The sequence below is a fragment of the Lampetra fluviatilis genome, chromosome 1 (assembly GCF_964198595.1).
Source record: "Lampetra fluviatilis chromosome 1, kcLamFluv1.1, whole genome shotgun sequence".
Classification (NCBI taxonomy): Eukaryota; Metazoa; Chordata; class Hyperoartia; order Petromyzontiformes; family Petromyzontidae; genus Lampetra; species Lampetra fluviatilis.
This window is the reverse complement of record NC_136275.1, coordinates 11,907,531-11,928,806: the sequence shown is the minus strand read 5'-3', so window position 1 is coordinate 11,928,806 and position 21,276 is coordinate 11,907,531. Positions and strand designations below refer to the sequence as shown.

At 41.9% G+C, this 21,276-nt stretch overlaps 1 protein-coding gene and 2 long non-coding RNA genes across 3 annotated transcripts in view; 1 reads left to right on the top strand and 2 right to left on the bottom strand.

Moving 5' to 3' along the window:
* LOC144932376 (contactin-associated protein-like 2) overlaps positions 1–4,801 on the top strand; it is a 191,768-nt gene extending 186,967 nt beyond the window's left edge. The window contains exons 23-24 of the mRNA XM_078856353.1: positions 4,366–4,443; positions 4,611–4,801. Coding sequence (XP_078712479.1) covers positions 4,366–4,443; positions 4,611–4,801 — 269 coding nt within the window. The remainder of the gene's footprint in view (positions 1–4,365; positions 4,444–4,610) is intronic.
* Positions 4,802–7,414: 2,613 nt separating this feature from the next.
* LOC144932370 (uncharacterized) lies at positions 7,415–13,149 on the bottom strand. The gene is made up of 3 exons (XR_013636902.1): positions 11,215–13,149; positions 10,178–10,214; positions 7,415–8,943 (listed from the first exon to the last, which is right to left on the bottom strand). It is a non-coding gene; the product is annotated as an uncharacterized LOC144932370 (long non-coding RNA).
* Positions 13,150–14,518: 1,369 nt separating this feature from the next.
* Positions 14,519–17,831, bottom strand: LOC144934624 (uncharacterized). The gene is made up of 4 exons (XR_013637183.1): positions 17,758–17,831; positions 16,640–16,802; positions 16,192–16,230; positions 14,519–15,871 (listed from the first exon to the last, which is right to left on the bottom strand). It is a non-coding gene; the product is annotated as an uncharacterized LOC144934624 (long non-coding RNA).
* Between the last annotated feature and the right edge of the window lie 3,445 nt (positions 17,832–21,276).

Here is a 21,276-nt window from a genome sequence, read left to right as displayed (position 1 = left end):
TAAATGTGTAATATAATCAATTATTTAACACACATAAAACACAATGAAAGCATACTACTTAGGATATTTACCTACTAGTTCATGAAGCCTGTCTTCGCCAGGAAAACTTTTCAATAAATATAATTAACCTTATATGATTTTTGACAATTTTTATCTACGATCAGACACTACTAACAACTCCAATAATTTGTATTGTTCCGCAAAAATATTACAAATTGACGACCATCGTGAGGTGCTACATTTTAAGATTTCGTATTTTTTTTATTAGATAGAATAACAAATATTGAATGTAATACTCTAATGAGGGGAAGCTCCTGTCTTTTCCAGTTTTCGAATTATTCAGATTTGAACATCATAAAATGCTATTTTTAAATCCTTTATATTAAGTTCGCTTGCTTGCGTGCTTGCGTGCTTGCTTGCTTACGACCGTGCAAATCTTTCGGTCGTTTTTTAACCCACTTCCCGTGATCCAATCGAGCTGACATTTTCCACACAGACTCGTTGTGCGTGACAATGAATTTTCCTGAAATTTTTTTTCCAAAATTTTACACAGTTTAGGGGAAAATAAATAAATATTAAATTACCAATTGCTTAATGCTGGCAGACAATCATCTGACCCATAGGTGGCAGCCATCTCAAGCCAGAGGACGAGAGGACTCTAGCCGCCACGCATATAAAGGATTTATAGTGAAAAACTTTGTTTTTACGGGTTAATTTTTTTTCGTTCAAACCGGCTTGAATCCAAAATATCTCAAAAACAATAAAAGATAGAACCAATGGTTTTCGCTTTAATTATATTTGCTGCTTAATGCTCTATCAAACTTAAAAAAACGCAATCTTATATTTTGAACGGTTTTTGAATTACATGTACAAACATGTTTACGGAGCAATTAAAATCGAGATTTGGGGGCCTTAAAGTGAAAAACTTCGGATTTTCTGATTTTTCCTATTGTGTCCTAAAAGCTACCTATGTACAAAATTTAAGCTTTTTACCTTGTCGGGAAGTACCCTAGAGGTTTTTGAGACATACAGATTAAGGTCTTTATCTAGATTATTTAACCAAATTGTTGGCGAGACGTTAAATACCATGCCTGGTATGCAGGAGGTCGTGGGTTCAATCCCAACCCTGACGCTTGTTTATTTGGAGTTTGCAGATTCTTCCTGTGGCCGCGTGGATTTTTTTCCAGGTCCTCCGGGTTTTCCTTCCCCATTTAGAAACATGCGTTTTGGAGTATTTGGCTGCAATAAATGTCCAGGTGATAAGCCACTTCGTAGAGCTATCATTTCTGACCAGGTCGCTTCTAAAAAAAAGCTATATACAGTGATGGAAAAAAGTATTTAATCCCCTGCTGATTTTATACGTTTGCCCACTGACAAAGAAATGATCAGTCTATAATTTTAATGGTAGGTTTATTTGAACAGTGAGAGACAGAATAACAACAACAAAATCAAGAAAAACGCATGTCAAAAATGTTATAAATTGATTTGCATTTTAATGAGGGAAATAAGTATTTGACCCCTCTGCAAAACATAACTTAGTACTTGGTGGCAAAACCCTTGTTGGCAATCACAGAGGTCAGACGTTTCTTGTAGTTGGACACCAGGTTTGCACACATCTCAGGAGGGATTTTGTCCCACTCCTCTTTGCAGATCTTCTCCAAGTCATTAAGGTTTCGAGGCTGACGTTTGGCAACTCGAACCTTCAGCTCCCTCCACAGATTTTCTATGGGATTAAGGTCTGGAGACTGGCTAGGCCACTCCAGGACCTTAATGTGCTTTTTCTTGAGCCACTCCTTTGTTGCCTTGGCCGTGTGTTTTGGGTCATTGTCATGCTGGAATACCCATCCACGACCCATTTTCAATGCCCTGGCTGAGGGAAGGAGGTTCTCACCCAAGATTTGACGGTACATGGCCCCGTCCATCGTCCCTTTTATGCGGTGATGTTGTCCTGTCCCCTTAGCAGAAAAACACCCCCAAAGCATAATGTTTCCACCTCCATGTTTGACGGTGAGGATGGTCTTCTTGGTTCTTTCGGTAAAGTCACGTAGAAGGGAAGTAATAAAATAATCAAAATAAAACATAATAAAATGAAATAATTCTCACGACGTTTCGGCTACAACGCAAGCAGCCGTCTTCAGGTGAAGAATGAGACACTACCAAGCTAGGAGCTTATATATAAACTGGGTTGGAGGTGGAAGAGCGCCTTAACAAAAAGGAATGTGCATATGAAGAGGAATTTAGCATATTCATGGAAAATGCGTAGGAGGTGGGCGGGGGGGGGTTTCAAAGGCATATTATGCCCATGCATTATGCAGGATCAACAGCACCAAGGGGGGGTTCAGGGAGTAGCATTAACAAAGGAAAGGAATGTTATTGATATGTAGCTGCAGTTACTAAACAACCACGTAGAAAACTAAATTATAAACTACATAAAAAACTAAAATATAAACTGCATAGAACCATCAGTATACTTACTATACTCTACAATAAGCTGAGTTACTAACAGCAAGTAATACATTACAATTCTACGTCGTAAAAATTATATAATATGCTTCCATCTAAACTTTATTCTCTTACATCACACGAGCATATATCGTACTATATACTGCCATAGATAAACCCAACATTAAATTATATACTGTATTACTATAAACCACCTTATACACTTCAACATAACACTATGTATTATTCTACCCACCCTAATGTGTATCGAAATGGTTTATTACGTCCTTCCAATGATTGCTAAGCCAGAATCCATCTTCTCGGTTAAAATTGTCTCTGTGTTTGTATATGTGGATCGCCTCATGAACGAATCTCTCATGATAGCCAGATCATTGCATAGGCAGCATTCCTCCTCCAAACACGGCGAGTTGAGTTGATGCCAAAAAGCTCCATTTTGGTCTCATCTGACCACAACACTTTCACCCAGTTGTCCTCTGAATCATTCAGATGTTCATTGGCAAACTTCAGACGGGCATGTATATGTGCTTTCTTGAGCAGGGGGATCTTGCGGGCGCTGCAGAATTTCAGTCCTTCACGGCATAGTGTGTTACCCACTGTTTTCTTGGTGACTATGGTCCCAGTTGCCTTGAGATCATTGACAAGATCCTCCCGTGTAGTTCTGGGCTGATTTCTCACCGTTATCATGATCATTGCAACTCCACGAGGTGGGATCTTGCATGGAGCCCCAGGCCGAGGGAGATTGACAGTTCTTTTGTGTTTCTTCCATTTGCGAATAATCGCACCAACTGGTGTCACCTTCTCACCAAGCTGCTTGGCGATGGTCTTGTAGCCCATTCCAGCCTTGTGTAGGTCTACAATCTTGTCCCTGACATCCTTGGAGAGCTCTTTGGTCTTGGCCATGGTGGAGAGTTTGGAATCTGATTGATTGATTGTTTTTGTGAACAGGTGTCTTTTATACAGGTAACAAGCTGAGATTAGGAGCACTCCCTTTAAGAGTGTGCTCCTAATCTCAGCTCGTTACCTGTATAAAAGACACATAGGAGCCAGAAATATTTCCGATTGAGAGGGGGTCAGATACTTATTTCCCTCATTAAAATGCAAATCAATTTATAACATTTTTGACGTGCGTTTTTCTGGATTTTTTTGTTGTTATTCTGTTTTTCACTGTTCAAATAAACCTACCATTAAAATTATAGACTGATAATGTCTTTGTCAGTGGGCAAATGTACACAATCAGCAGGGGATCAAATACTTTTTTCCCTCACTGTAGCTCAGTGGGTCTTACATGGTAAAATAAAAATAGATTTTAGTTTATAGGTATACATCATGCCTGGACAACTGTATTGGCTTAAACTGCTTTCTAACTATTATAGCTCACAAAAGTAATGAGTTTTCCTTCTGTGGACTTCTTTGCAATGACTTTGTTCCTGATATTCTGCAATGGCTTGCTCAGTGCAGACTGCCACTACAATCCTCATCAGCCATGTTCTATCCACAACTGGATGAATTCCTCACATTGTTGTCATCTTTCACTTATCACTCCATATCCGTGGTGGTCGGCATCTTGTTTGTGTTCCTTACGTTTCCATTCTGTCATCAGTCTTGTATCTGTTGTCATCCTTCAAACAATGCGTTCTGTCAAAGCCCACTTGCATTTCTTAAGTCAACATGATGCCTTGAATCTGCTCTCTATCCCCCCATGTGTTTCTTTTTCTGTCTCTTGTCATGTGGTTTGCCCTCGTAAAAAAATGGTTAATTTCTTGATACATTTGGTCTACTTCTGCGTCTTCATGGCGTGTTGTTGTAGCCTTTATTTGCATTATCTCTAACTCTCAGCACAAAGTATGATGGTATTTTTAATTCCAAATTTGGCATGTTCTTTCACTTTTCCTTATGATCCAGTGACAACTTCATTTGTGTCAAGAGAAGATGGGAAACCCCAGAGCAGCCCCATCAGCAGCAACACGGCCATTGTTGGTGGTAAGGCTTCAGACACTCGTACATAGGCACAAAAACAAGGAGGATCTCACATATCAGCAGCTTAGACTGCGGTACGCATACCATTTTGTAGTGCACTGTCTTTTTTGTGCTGATAGCTGCCGTCAAATTGTTTTCACTTTTCTTCTGCTTTGTTTTTTTTTACAAAGGAGTCATTGCCATGTCCATCCTGGTGATCCTGTGCATGCTCGTGGGCATCGTCCGGTACCTGTTTCACCACAAAGGCACCTATCGCACAAACGAAGCCAAAGGCCTGGAGGCTGCCTCTGCAACGCTGCAGAGTGAAGACCCCAATTTCCCGGAGAGTATCGATGAGAGTAGGAAGGAGTACCTCATTTGACGAACACTGACTCTCATTCTAGATTTGAAGTTTTCGTGACTGCTAGGATCCATACTCTTTGGTTCTTTCGATAAAGTCACATAGGTAAAAATAAAATATAAAATAAAAATAACTAAATCACGACGTTTCGGAGGCAACACAAGCTTCCGTCATCAGGTGGGACAACCACAGCAATTTTTTTACTGTAGTGGGCAGAGAGAGGATGTTATTAATATGATAATATCCTAATTGCCTCGGGGCTACAGTAAATAACAGCTGAACCCCCACCCCCGACTCGATACGGCACCCCCCGCCCCCCCTGCATCCCTCCTCCCTGGCTCTTACCCGAAATAATCACTTGTCACATACAGCTCTCTCTGCCCACTACAGTAAAAAAAAATTGCTGTGGTTGTCCCACCTGATGACGAAAGCTTGTGTTGCCTTCGAAACGTCGTGATTTAGTTATTTTTTATTTTATTTTTACCTACGTGACTTTACCGAAAGAACCAGAGTACTGTACTGACTCTCATTCAACTTCTCCCCTTCCACCAACTGTATTGTCCCTATGATGGCTTTCGTGTCACCCCCTCAACCACATGCAGTTTCCCTTCTCTCTTGACACTCTGCACTCTGCACCTCCCTCTCCGTGGAATTATTTTCCCTTTGCTAAGGATATTAACTGTGTATTAAAATGAAGTGCTATTGTGCTTTTCTCATGAGATTTTGAGCAAATGTTTACTGTAATTTCTGAAATGTCCCCAAATGCATTTTGTTATTATAATGTTATCTAGTAATAAATTAACAATATTTGTTCATCAGACATTGCACACCTTGTTTTTGCATTTCACAGATAATCACAGATCCACCAGAACATGAAAACATTTTCACGTGCTTCATATAAGTGTATCACTTGAAGGCCTCAATTAAAAATCAGACATTTTGCTCCTGTTGTACCAATACCAGGAAACAGATTTTCCTCTATAAGATGCCATCATCACCATTGGAAGTTGTAGATGATCTGTATCCACAAAATGATAGTTTGTAATGTGGAACATAAAAGTGTTACGTTCGAGGATCCATTTAATTTGCAAATAAAGTATATATTTTAATCTCAAATAGGTCATAACAAGGTTCATACAATCAAAATAATATTTTAGCTACGAAAGGTTGTAGAATAACTTGTTTTGTGTGTTTGATCACGATTTATTTTTAATCACACACCAACCTAATCTGATTTATGCCAATCTATTTTTACATCCATTGCATTCAATATATGAAGTAAGATTTGTGTTATGCAAAAATTAGGTTTATTTTCACCATTCACCTCACCTCTTCCTGTAATATTACTGCACAAGCAGCAGCTATTCATGGTGAACACAGATCAGATATTCATGGTGAATACAGATTTTGTCGAAAATATGGGTGAGAAAAATTGCCATTTTAACGAAGTCTTGGGTCTGGTTATATTTTTTTTTACATGGTTTCTTATCGTTAATATCAGCAACTGCAGATTCAGGGTTTTAATTGCAACTAATCGAACAATAAAACAATACTTTCCAAAAACATTGCGATCACTAAAATAACTGGACCCATGACTCAGGATCTTCGTTGGTATAGCCTTAAATATTTGCTTTTTATTAAGTAGAATTGTTCAATTGCTTTAAGATAAGTTATGTACTTAAATCTGCTATCTGCTCCTGACTTTTAGTCATCCATTTTCATAATTAAATGTTGGACGGCACAAGAGGTGTGGTTGTTGCACTTTTGTTGAGTATACACGATTACATTTAAACAGACATGTTTAAATGAAAAATGCATACGCAGTCGTTTAATGGGTGCTCATGAATAATTAAAATGACAGGATTTACCATGCATCATCTGAAAAGCATGTTTGCATCAACATAATTTGTTTCGAAGATGCTTCGAGAACCGCGTGCAATTGCACTCACTGAAGCAATATTCACATGTGTGTGAACTGGATTAACTTGTGCTGATTGTGACACATTGGAGTTCATCACTGCGGAGGCTCTGGTGCTTGTAAGTGGGTAGTCGAAGCAGAGTTCAGTGTCCTGCTGGTGTGGCCATCACTACCAGTGACCACATCCCGTTGGGTCACCAGTAAAGTTAAGGCAATTTGCATGTAGAATGTATGTGTAAATGTATTCAGAATTTATCATGCTAATTTCTCAAAATTTGTTTGCCAATTGTTTTATCACATGTTTAATATGGTAGGTGTCCTATTTAGATTACATATATCATTTGGATTTTCATTATCGAAACATTTAATCATCTCAAGATATTATTAATGCCTTTGCAAGGTGAAATTAACACGTTTAAATTGGAAACAGGCATATATCCACATGGGATGAGATGAAAATATCTCGCAAGCATTAAAGGAGGACCTATATGGATATTTTTAGAGTCTCATCCATATATTGATTGGCCCCTCCTTCCTGAGGGTGTATAACATGTTCAACACCTCTTGTTAAAACACAATTGCATCATATCCATGGAATGAGCCACTTTTATCAGACATGTCGGGAACTTTGAATGTTTTACTTGCAGGTATTGGGCAAGGTATAGACAACTCAATTCAAATATTAGGCAGTTTCACTTCAGAGATTTAACATTGTGAGGGTCGCTAGCCCCCGAGATCCCTCCCTCGGTACCCCTAACGGCCGGGTTAACCTCATTACTCGCCCCCTCGCTGCTAGGCGAACCGCTGCTGCGTTCTTCACCCATGGGGTGAGAGCCGTCGCTCCAGGATTCCCCTCCCCCGCGGGTCCGCGTAGTAGGCATGGTTAATTACGTACGCGCACACCCACACACAGCTCTGCGTGGCACTCACTCAACCCTGACCACTCACGCTAGGATCGCGCACCTGTATTATACACGTCGTGAACGTGCGCGCACACACACATACAGCTCCACACGCGATACCCACTCTTGCGCCGCTCTGCGCCGCGCTCGCCGCTCACGTTATGATCGCGCACCTGGGGTACGCTGATTACGCACGCCGCGAGCTTACGCATACACAGTACCACACGCGTTCACACTTATAACACGAGATCACACGAGGCCACGATCAGCTATTAATGATTTATTGTCTGCTACGTGGGACTGGTTGTTGAGTCAGTATGAATCGACGAGGCTGCCTACTCTACTAACCCGGAACCTATTCCCTATTTATCGTTCACGAAACACTTTTACCTCCTTACTCACGGTTTGAGGCACTCGACGTTCCGTGGGTTTTCCTCGCTGCTCGCCTCGACACGTCGCACGGACATCCGGAGGGCAGAGCTGGGGCAGTCCTGGACGTTGGCTTCTCGGAGCAAGAGAGCGATTTCCCCTTTGCGCTCCCCATTTATCCTCCCTACCTCAAAGGGAATGCGACTCTGGACAATAGGCTCGCGACCCTCTCGCATGCGCACCGCCGTTCCGGGCGCTTTTGATATGCTACTTAATGCTCAACCTGCGCGGCGCAAATTCCAATCAATCCGCTTTTGATATGCTAATTAATGCTCAACCTGCGCGGCGCAAATTCCATTCAATCCCTTTCTCACGCAGGCCCCCCCCCCCCATTATCGCAGTTTATGCGGCGGCGTCCGTCACAAAGGTGCGCCGTGGGAATTTGTGCACGGCTCCCCGCGTGACCCCGCTCTCCCGATTACTCATACTAACAGCCTTATCCTTTAACTCCCCTAACAATGGTGCCTGCGTGTTTTCTAATGATGCTCCTCCATCACAATGCTTATTCCCTCTGCCTGCCCCGTCGATACTTGCGTGTGCGGGGTGTGTGAGATGCGTTTCCCCCGCGGTGGCCGAGTGGCCCCTCGCTGCGACCTTGCAACCTTAAGGCCGGTCGCAGCGCCGCGGTGCAAAGTAGCGTCGGGGGAGGTCGTCCAATTCCCTGGTCGCCGGAAACCGTGAAAGTTTAATCCCGATAAGGGCTTCTCGGATAAAAACCGGTCGGCCAGGTGACCTCCCCACGGAGCTCTATGGGGGGGGGGGGGGGGGAATGCGTACGGGTGTGTTCGTGTGAGGTGAGGTGAGGGGGACGCGGGGTCGGCTCCGTCGCTTGGTGATGGCGAGGTCTTAGATGGGGCGCCTGCTGAACGGCTTCGTGGCGGCGGCATGACAACATCTCATGTTGTGTAGTCACACTGTTGTCCACAAAAGTGTGATGGGTTGCACAGCAGCATACATATTGACGTTTCCAAATATTGAATTACCAGTTTTTGCACTTGTTAACCTGATGCGTAGTGTGTGTGTGTGCATGCCGTAGTTTGAATTTCAGATGTTTACTGTTGTATATATCGGGTCTTGAAAAAAAAAAATAATGCAAATTTAAAAGATGTGTAATTATCAGAAATTATGCAAATTTTTGATTATTATATTAAGTTATGCCAGTGTATGTAATTGTGCTAATGTATGCAATTATGATAATTAGGCTCTGCCTCGTCTAGGGTTGTATTATCAATCGGGATAATACAATGAATGGTATGAAGTTATGCACGTGTGATGTAAGTATGCTGATTAAGCTCGGCTTCGTTGTCTAGGGTGGTATTATCAATCGGGATAATACAATGATTCTCGCTTTAACTTTGACTGATAATGTCTTAGTGTTTTTATGTCAGGTCTCCAAATTCAGATCTCTTCGCGGGATACAGTTCTCATAATCAAGATTATTATGCATGAACTTAGGAAAGCACCACTCAGACACTTCTGAAACATAACACTCTAATATGCGAACTCTTATGCTTGGAATGTCAACACAGTACTCCTGGAGATGTCCTCCTCATTGCTCCGCACATTTTAACCCTCAATGATCACGTTTGTTAAACTGGGTAACAGAACAATCGGTTAGTTCCTCAGAGTAAAGCGAGCATACACGGCGATGGGGAAAGTCCTTAAAAATGAATGTGACAATATTCATGCAAAACGCAATAAAGAAACATGTCCCGAAAGAAAAAGAAGACCTCAATGAATTAATTGGTAAGATTATGCAATTAACGAAATGTCCTGGAACAATGGTGAGCGGCAGTGTGCCTGTCTGTCTAGCAAATGGTTATCAATTGGCTAAGGCTTCAATAAATTTGCGGGCAAGATTATGTGATCAAAAGAGTGTGTATATAAGTAACGTAGGTTTCTAATTGTTTAGTTTAATCAATTAATTCATTGGTACAGTTATGCAATTAACAAAAAGAATGACTAAATACTTCTAAACGACCATATCCACGTAACTCAATGAGCAGTAATGTTTCATGATCAGCTAATAGTTGACGCATCACCTTAGGATGGCCACCCTTTTTGAAACACAGAGATAACTTTGGAGTACTCTTATTAGTCCCGATATGTGCGTTATGTGTGTGTGGGTGGATTGTCTCCTTGCTCAACTCTTTGCGTTAAGCAGACGTCGAGGTTGGGCGTTTTACTGGTAGGAACAAAGTGGACCAGCCACCAATAGATTATTCCGTCCGTCCGACCGTCCGTCCGACCGTGTAGCAACATCGCCCCCTACTGCAAACACTTGTCGCCCCCTACTGCAAACACTTGGCATGACCCTACAAAAACCTTTAGACTCAGTGAGGCTTTCCTGGCTAAACAAGTGTAACATTCCATTATAATTCCCTGAGATAGCTTTTAATTAAAACATTTAAATTAATGAGGCTTTCCTGGCTAAACAAGTGTAACATTCCCTTATAATTCCCTGAGATAGCTTTTAATTAAAACTTTGAAATTCAAATTTTACTCACAGCGCCCTAAAGCCTACAGCTAGGCCTAAAGCCTAGAACTAGGCCTGAAACTCTCCCTTCATATCCTACCCCCGCGTGTGTGAAAGGGAGTTAATGTTTAACAATGTTACATTCCCTCATGTTTTTCAATAGAAACATTTACATTTAAAGCTGTAACATTAATAATTAAAACATTTCAATTAAAAATTAACTCACGGCGCCCTAAAGCCTACAGCTAGGCCTAAAGCCTAGAACTAGGCCTGAAACTCTCCCTTCGTATCGTACTCCCGCATGTGTGAAAGGGAGTTAATGTTTAACAATGTAACATTCCCTCATGTTTTTAAATAGAAACATTTAAATTTAAAGCTTTTACATAAATAATTAAAACATTTTAATTAAAAAATAACTCACAGCGCCCTAAAGCCTACAGCTAGGCCTAAAGCCTAGAACTAGGCCTCAATCTCTCCCTTCGTATGGTCCGATTAGGTGTAGCAACATCGCCCCCTACTGCAAACACTTGGCAGGACCCTACAAAAACCTTTTCACTCAGTGGGGCTTTCCTGGCTAAACAAGTGTAATAATACATTATGTTTATATTCTTTGGTTATTCGTTCCTACCAGCCCACCCCGCAGGGTCCTGTTTTGTACCAAAAATGTGTTCCCTGTGCGATGAGTGGTGTGTGTGTGGGCGTGTCATACACACGTCGCTCTCGCTCTCCGCGTCAGCTGCAGCTGCTTGTCCACTGCTAGATGAGCCGAGTCGGCACGACGCTTGTCTTTGAAGGTGCTCTATCACGCTCGCCACTCGTCCGCAGGTCGCTGGGGCTGGCACTTTTGCTCGGTGCTCTCTGGCGGTGCACGATTCGCTCGCAGCTCGTTCGCTGGTGGCAGACACCCTTGCTCGGTGGAGCTGGTTGTGCTGGTTGTGCGCTCTCTCCTGCTCCGTGCTCTATGGCAGTGCACGATTGTGCTCGCAGCTCGTCCGCTGCGGCTGGTCCTCTGCAATGCTCGCTTGGTCGATGCTTGGCGCTTTCCGCCCTTTCTCCAGGTTGATTTTTTGTCGTTGCTCGTCACCCTTTCTCTTTCTCTCTTGCTCTCCCCTAGATCGTGCCACTGCTGGGTGGGAGTTGGCACTCAATGTAGAATAAACTTTGAGCGATACTTCGTCTGTCAGCGCCGAACTCGTACTCGGTGACACATCGCTACTCGGCAAGCCTCGCCATCCTTGGTCGATTGCAGGGCCCAGCCCCGGAGCTTTGCCGCAGCAAGACTCAACTCTTTGCGTTGACTTCGTAGACTCATGGCTTCTGCTGATGCAGCTCCCTCCTGATGTGCCTGTCACGGGGGCAGATTCCCGGAGCCTGCCGCTCGCAGTACTGAATGTGTGTGTCGTGTCTCTGTTTATATGGGAAATTCTCTACCCTGGCTCGCCTTCTCACAAAGGACCGGAATCCCTTTGATTTCGCTTTTTGCTGTGGGGGCAGTTGTTCGTCCGGTGTATGTGTGTGTATGTGTATGTTCTGATTTATTAAGCAATCTGTTAAGTCTCACCCTAAAAGCCTGGTTCCTGTCTCCCTCCTCAAGCCACCTTTTCATCAGTGGAAAACAGATGCTCCAAATTGCCCTTAGGTGTTTTCCTAGTTTTTCAACTTCTGTAATAATTAATCTGGAAGCAGGGAAGGTGTTCCTTTTGCCCGGTTGTATTCTCCCCCCCCCTCTTCCCTCGTGGCTGGGTGTTACATTTTTGTCTATCTCTTGTGGAAGAAAAAAGCGGTTGGGAGGCTCTCTCTATGGAATACATTTTATCTTGGTCATGTGTGATTGACCTATTTCGCCTTGTATCTCTTCTGGATGACCCTCGGTTTAATACTTCATAATTATAATTTGGTTTATGTTTCCCAAGATGTGTGATTTACCATCGTTATTACCACGTATATTACTAGGGTTTTATTAACCTTTGTTCCCCGTCTGTATCCAGGGATCTGTGCTGTTTATACTCGAGTTATATTTTGATATCCTGAGGTTGGAGATATAACTAAGTTTTCACTTAAGCTTTCTTGACTGCTGGAATTCATATTCCTTGGTTCTTTTGGTAGAGTCACGTAGATAGCAAGATACAATAAGAAACAATGTGAGGTGAATGAGAGTAAAATAAGGTAAGTAATAATGCAAGGCCACCAATGTGGACTGCAGTCTGGTTTTTAATCTGGGTGAGTGTGTTGGCAGACTATGATGTCGACTTATCCTTGTCGCTAAGTTCCGAACTTTTACCATTGTATTAAAAGAAACGAAAGAGAAAACAATAAAAAACAGTTGCCCTCGTCCGGGGAGATTTGTGGTCCCCGCTGTTTTGGGTATGTGTGTGTTTGTTCTAATTTTATTGGAGTGATAAGTTGTTTCATCAAGGCCTGGCTCCTTCCTTCACGGTTGGGGTTTTATTACATGTTATGGCTTATCTCTAGCTGCCTTCTTGTATGGTTTGTGAGGGCAGCGGGTGAGGGTGTTTTGTTACACCCTTTTTTGTACCCCATGCTACACCCCGATGGATTATTATGAAAAAATATAAATATTGGTAGAATTATACTTAATATCAATTTTGGAAAAAGGCCTATACAGTGAGGGAAAAAAGTATTTGATCCCCTGCTGATTTTGTACGTTTGCCCACTGACAAAGAAATGATCAGTCTATAATTTTAATGGTAGGTTTATTTGAACAGTGAGAGACAGAATAGCAACAACAAAATCCAGAAAAACGCATGTCAAAAATGTTATAAATTGATTTGCATTTTAATGAGGGAAATAAGTATTTGACCCCTCTGCAAAACATGACTTAGTACTTGGTGGCAAAACCCTTTTTGGCAATCACAGAGGTCAGACGTTTCTTGTAGTTGGCCACCAGGTTTGCACACATCTCAGGAGGGATTTTGTCCCACTCCTCTTTGCATATCTTCTCCAAGTCATTAAGGTTTCGAGGCTGACGTTTGGCAACTCGAACCTTCAGCCTCCTCCACATATTTTATATGGGATTAAGGTCTGGTGACTGGCTAGGCCACTCCAGGACCTTCATGTGCTTCTTCTTGAGCCACTACTTTGTTGCCTTGGCTGTGTGTTTTGGGTCATTGTCATGTTGGAATACCCATCCACGACCCATTTTCAATGCCCTGGCTGAGGTAAGGAGGTTCTCACCCAAGATTTAACGGTACATGGCCCCGTCCATCGTCCCTTTGATGCGATGAAGTTGTCCTGTCCCCTTAACAGAAAAACACCGCAAAGCATAATGTTTCCACCTCCATGTTCCACGGTGGGGATGGTGTTCTTGAGGTCATAGGCAGCATTCCTCCTCCTCCTCCAAACACGACGAGTTTAGTTGATGCCAAAGAGCTCCATTTTGGTCTCATCTGACCACAAGACTTTCACCCAGTTGTCCTCTGAATCATTCAGATGTTCATTGGCAACTTCAGACGGGCATGTATATGTGCTTTCTTGAGCAGGGGGACCTCGCGGGCGCTGCAGGATTTCAGTCCTTCACGGCGTAGGGTGTTACCAACTGTTTTCTTGGTGACTATGGTCCCAGCTGCCTTAAGATCACTGACAAGATCCCCCCGTGTAGTTCTGGGCTGATTCCTCACCATTCTCATGACCATTGCAACTCCACGAGGTGAGATCTTGCATGGAGCCCCAGGCCAAGGGAGATTGACAGTTCTTTTGTGTTTCTTCCAATTGCGAATAATCACACCAACTGTTGTCACCTTCTCACCAAGCTGATTGGCGATGGTCTTGTAGCCCATTCCAGCCTTGTGTAGGTCTACAATCTTGTCCCTGAGATCCTTGGAGAGCTCTTTGGTCCTGGCCATGGTGGAGAGTTTGGAATCTGATTGATTGATTGCTTCTGTGAACAGGTGTCTTTTATACAGGTAACAAGCTGAGATTAGGAGCACTCCCTTTAAGAGTGTGCTCCTAATCTCAGCTCGTTACCTGTATAAAAGACACCTGGGAGCCAGAAATCTTTTTGATTGAGAGGGGGTCAAGTACTTATTTCCCTCATTTAAATGCCAATCAATTTATAACATTTTTGACATGCGTTTTTCTGGATTTTGTTGTTATTCTGTCTCTCACTGTTCAAATAAACCTACCATTAAATTTATAGACTGATCATTTCTTTGTCAGTGAGCAAACGTACAAAATCAGCAGGGGATCAAATACTTTTTTCCCTCACTGTTTCTATGTAACTTTACCGAAAGACCCAAGAATATTAGTCAAATGGTATAATTTGATTAGCCTTTGTGTTCCTCAGGCAGCCCCTATGATGGTTTTCAGTAAATTGTATGGCTCTATAGTAAAATGTAACCTATTGCATATGTCTACAATTAGGCACCAGCTGATTCGTATCCTGTCTGCTCGAATGGCCCAGTAGTGAGAGCTCACAGCCTTGAAGGTTATGAGTTCATATTCCAGTCAGGGACTGCCTCAACCCTTTATCCTTCCAGAGTTGATCAAATAAGAACTACTTCACGGCACATCAACAGTGGTTGTTATATGGGAAGATACCCCTGGTATAGAAATGTAGAATTTCCCTTCGTGCTTTAAACAAAATCTAATTATTCATCATTTTAGTTAGAAGCTACATTGACTTTACTTTTTGGGATTAAATCTGTTACCCCATGAGTAGCGGATGTGTGCTAGCTCATTGTTTATTATAATTAAACCTCAATTACATGGGTCATTAGGTAAATGCTTGCAAATGTGTCCCCCAGTTGTCACAGTAGCTATAATTTGATATTAACTAGTCTATGAGTTCATTATGCAGACTGTTTCACCAGGATGCAGCGGTTAGATGCAGCATGTCCACAGTGTACTTTCTGGTGACAAACTTGTCACAAGCGAGTCCTCCATCAATTCATATTTATCATCTGCTAAAAATCCCCAAATTTACTTGGTGCCAAAAATATTTGACAAGATAGGTGAGCCATAACTGAAAACTTGAAGAAACAAAAATAAAGTTAAACAATGCTAAGTGTCATCTTAATCTATCTAGTGTGAATTTGACTATACAAACTTTGCAAGGTTTACACTTTTCAAAATAACAATGGTACTGGAGGTCAACACAGTCTGAGTGTAGTGTAACCCTCCAGCATAGGTAGCAGAATATTTTTCTTCATCGCTGACTTAAAAGGTTTCCTCTCCCTTATTTGTGTGTTAGAGCTCACTGAATTCATTGTCGGGCTCCTGCATCGTGAACGTTTCTGGTTCTTCCACGGTGTCCTCATCCTGGGGTTTGTAGCTACCCTTGTGGCGCACTAATGGTGTGACGATGATGACCACGAGCAGAATAAGGACCAGAATAAATGCGACAAAGCCTGCAATGGAAAAATAAAAGACACCAAAAAAAACCAACTCATTGCATTATTTTCCACTCGGCATGCACATTATCAGATTTCAAAATACAGTACAGTGCCAGACCCCTGCTATTGATGAGAATTCCAATGTCAGATTTTACTGCAGAATGAACTTTATACAAAAACTATAAGAACAACACTACAATTTAACGTGGTGAATGTGTCAATGGATTGTAAATAAAGTGCACACTCAAAATACAATTGTAGAATTTCATAAATAAAATCGGCAGATGAGTAACTTGTGAGTGTACATTTTGTCGAAAATATCATGTTTTCCTTACACGCAAGAATAACGTTGTTCATGTGATCCGCTTCTGTTGCTGAAAAACAGAAATGAAGGATGCTTATGTGATCAAATGCAAAAACGCTTTAAGGTCGTGAGTGGTGTTAGACATTCATATTCAACTAATTTTTGTTAAATCTTGCAAGCAACACTACAGATTAATGATTTCATCATTACAAAAAATCCTTGTCCAATTACTTTGAGGAATAAATAGCCTTTAATTGTATTAATGTATCTGCTGTTAGCTTGCAATTCACAATGGATTATTTAGTTATATACTTGATGAACAAAACACATACAACTAGAAGTTAAATTTACATTCACTGGATGCATTTCCATCACCTCCGCTTACACCAAAAAATATCTATTTGCATTACGAAATGCGGTGCGAAAGAAGTTCAGCATACATACATACATCTTAATCCTGGCACTACAGCACTGTTCACCTGCATGTTGAGAAACCTGAAAAGGGAATTTTGTAGTGTTGTGGCTGCTAGTAGGATTCCCGGTAGGTGTCACGTTGGACAACATTGAAAGCGTGACCTCCATGGTGGACGGCAGCGTGGTGTTGGCTCATACGTTTCAGTTGGATGCAGCGGTTGAGTCTTACTGCGAATGGGCACAATACTATGCATTAAACTTAAGGTCAGTCTGTAAAATACCCATCAGCCGATATGTTTAACGCATTAAAACAAGAATCACTGGTTTCACTACACTTAGCGCAACACACGTTGTATTCAAGCTGTTGATTAATGAGGGGAATCTATAAAGGTGTGAATACATGATTGCTAATATTAAGCACTCACACAAATATTTTCAGGGGGGAGTGATGGCGCAGTGGTTCGCACATTTGCTCGCACATTTGTGCTGTGAACCTGACTACCTGAGTTCAATTCGATACCACCTGACACCAGTTGTCATTGATATGTCAACCTGTCCTCGCTGCCCCTTTCACCTACACACAGCACTGATCAGCGTGTTGAACTATGATCAGACATCCTCCATGACTGACAGCATGTGGACGAGGCTTTCATCCAGCAGCGGTTTGACAAATGATGGAACCAAGTTCACATATTTTAGCTATGACTGTGAAATACATTGCAAACTATTTCCCAAAAGCAGTAAAAAATCAAGCCACTTTCAATGCAATACATGTGAAAATATCGTTGCTGGCAGTATTTTCATAATGCTTATGGAACAAATGTTTAAACAGCAACATTTCTGGCGTTACATATGAAAGGCTTTCTGAAAATATTTAATTCAGAATAAAACACAAAAATGCGCTTTTAAGCGTTAACAAAAACATTATTTTATAAATACTTGCAAAATCCAAATTACAATATTGTTTACAAGCGAGCAAAAACGAAGATAGGAATTTCACACATCGATGTAAAACATTCAACTAAGCTTTCAATGAGAAAAACCCAAGTGTTTTCATAATATATTCGGTATTGCTCTTCTATATTTTATACTCTGACAAGACAAATCACTAAATCACGTAGTAAAACATAACAAACAATGATAAAAAATTGTCACGTGTAATACATTAACAAAGTTTACTTACTTGAGGCCTCTGTCTGTTTTCCCCTGCTCAGACAACTTAACCCAAAATGGATGTCGCAAGTTCTTATATGCTGATGAAGCCTTATCAGAATTAAGATTTCATCACATTCCATCGATTGCGTAGCTGCACTGTTGCTGCAGTCATGCCAAGTACGCAATAGCCTGCTGCTTACGGATTCCGTTTAGAAAATGCAACAAAGTAGTTTGAGTTATAGTTCAATGCAAAATTTTGAATTGCAGAATTTAATTTATCAACGATAGTGCTATACAGTATTCGTAATGTTGCATTCTTTATTCTGGGTGATGCAGTCATTATCTCGCTGTGCTATGAACCCAAATCACCTCAGTCCAAATTCTAGCCATGGATAACATCAGCGTTGAGTGATAACCACTCCTTTCAGCAGTCTGCACTGACCAGTATGGTGATAAATGGTCAGACAACCCCTGCTACAGACAGTGTTGGGAGGTCTCATCCAGCAGTGGATTGACAAAAGGCTTTACATGATTATATTTTAAAGAATAAAATCATGCTTGCCTGTGGAAAGTGAAAGATGCACTTTTTTTACACAAACAGGACTTAGCATATATTTTTTGCATATATGTTGAACTTCTTTCGTACGTTGCCAAACGTGCAACAACGAGAACAAAATAACAGCAATGATGAACAAAAACCTAACATTTAGCAGTGCACATGTGTGTACTGTGTTAAAACATGTAGCATACATTTATATACTTTATGGTTTAAAATGGATTTTGTTTTCAAATACCATGTAACGCAAGCAAATTCAATTGTAGTTCTCAATATATTCCTAGTATACAAATGTAGTGATGATAGACTGACACTGAATTGTGTAACATTATTACACAAATTTTAACCACTGGATCATACGTTTTATCGTTTCACTATTATCCACAGCATCTGCTGAAATAACAATCAAAAGGCAACGGTAAAGAGTTATAGTCAGAGAGATTAACAGAGTACATGGTGGGTGCAAGATGTTAGCGCAGTTACATTTTGGGAACGGGAATAAATGTCACATCTAATTAAATTAATTTGGGTCCTATTTCTTTGATTTTTTTTTATTCTGGAAATAAGGCCACTGTGCCATTTGCCCGACGTTATTAACATCTAACTATTGGATATGTGGTTCTGTCTAGTTGACTTAAAATATCTTCAAGATGTGTATTATACCTTCCCTTATGTTTGAATGTCTCAATTGTTTTCAATATACATTCACTATTAAGTAATTAAATAATGTAATTGTATATGTACGTGTTTAACCACATCATTTTCAGAATCAACTGCTTCTTTTGAAATGTGCTAATCCATTTACTGTAGTAAAAAAATTGCTGTGTATATACTGTATTTATATCATGATGAAACCTAAAGTAGCTTCAATGTGTAATAAGTGAACGCCATCTCCTGGAGTATTGTGGGGTTTACATTTATAATCATACAGTCCACGTATCTATATATATAATCGCAAATCTGTCTGTCTGTGTGTGTGTCTGTGTGTCGCCGGACCATACACAGTTTCATTGGACGGCGGTTGCCCCTGGCAACGGGTAGCGACGCATTCGCTGCCGGGTGGACGCCATTTTTAATTCCCGTTAAAAATATGCGCACGCATTAACACGCGACTCTGAGGTAAATTCATCAAATTTTCACGTCCTCTTCACTCCCCCCCCCACCACAATGTGTGCAATTACTATTATAGGGTCGGTCAACTGTGTAATTACTTTTAAACCCGACGCGCCAAGAATCGATTCTCTGAATCGCGCAAAGGAATCTAAAGTTGTAGATTCCTTTAGATTTGGACGATTCCCGTTTACTATAAGTTGCTTAAAGTCGATATAAACTGCTATGAACGGGAAATATCCGGCGTTGACCGGGGCAAAAATGTAATTAAAAACTCCTGAAAAAATTACAAAATAAAATAACAATGAAAATGAAACTCTATCATTCAAAATGTAAACCCCCAACATGCCAGGAATCGATTCTTTGAATCGCACAAAGGACTAATCGAAGGTTGTAAATTACTTTAGGATCGCGCTTCCTGTTTAATATAAGTTGTTTATACTGGTAGGAACGAAGTGGACCAGACCACCAATAGATTATATCGTCCGTCCGTCCGTGTATCAACATCGCCCCCTACTGCAAACACTTGGCATGACCCTGTCCGACAAGATGGCCGCCCGCTCCCCCTGCGATCTGTGAATTAAACAAGATGGCCGTCGCTTCCGGCGCATCACGGCAAAACTTTAAACTTCGCTTCAAAATTACTTTACTGAAACGCAGCACGTTTTAAAAAAAAATTACTTTACTGAAACGCAGCACGTTTTTTTAACACAGAGACAAGAAGGTGGTGGTGGGGGGTGGTGGGGTGGTGGTGGTGGGGTTGGGTGGTGGGGGGTGGTGAGGGCTGGTGGGAGGGGTGGTGTTGAGGGTGGTGTTGGGGGGTCTTTAAATCTCACAGCGTTTCTTGTCAAAACAAACACTTTTAATTAACGTTACACTAGAATACAGTATTTTTTTCTTTAACTCCTCTATACCCGGTCGATATCCCTGTACCGGTACTAAGTATTATTCCTACCAGCCCACCCCGCAGGGTCCTGTTAGAGTTGATATAAACTGCTACGAATGGGAAATATCCGGCGTTGACTGGGGCAAAAATATAATGGTGAGGGCGGTTGTGAGTGGCGATTGTGAGTGGTGATTAGTGAGTGGTGAGGGTGAATGGTGAGGGTGAGTGGTGAGGGTGAGTGTTGAGGGTGAGTGGTGAGGGTGAGTGTTGAGGGTGAGTGGTGAGTGGTGATTGGTGAGGGTGTGATTGGTGAGGATGAGTGGTGAGGGAGAGTGGTGAGGGACAGTGGTGAGGGTGAATGGTGAGGGTGAGTGGTGAGTGGTGAGGGTGAGTGTTGAGGGTGAGTGGTGAGTGGTGATTGGTGAGGGTGTGATTCGTGAGGATGAGTGGTGAGGGAGAGTGGTGAGGGAGAGTGGTGAGGGTCAATGGTGAGGGTGAGTGGTGAGTGTTGAGGGTGAGTGGTGATTTGTGAGGGTGTGATTGCTGAGGATGAGTGGTGAGGGAGAGTGGTGAGGGAGAGTGGTGAGGGTGTCATTGGTGAGGATGAGTGGTGAGGGAGAGTGGGGAGGGTGAATGGTGAGGGTGAGTGGTGAGTGCTGAGGGTGAGTGTTGAGGGTGAGTGGTGAATGGTGATTGGTGAGGGTGTGATTGGTGAGGATGAGTGGTGAGGGAGAGTGGTGAGGGAGAGTGGTGAGGGTGAATGGTGAGGGTGAGTGGTGAGTGGTGAGGGTGTGTATATATGTAAGGTTATTAAGAAATATATTTTTCACCCGGGCAACGCCGGGTACTTCTGCTAGTAATTATCTATAGTAGGGATTCTGTCTGGGGGAAAGGTGAATGGACAGATCTAAGAGGGAAGCCTCCGGAACGTTCTCGAAGGTTCCAAGAGGGGCGTGGCCAGAGGCGGGGCTTAGCCTCCGAGAAGGGAATATAAG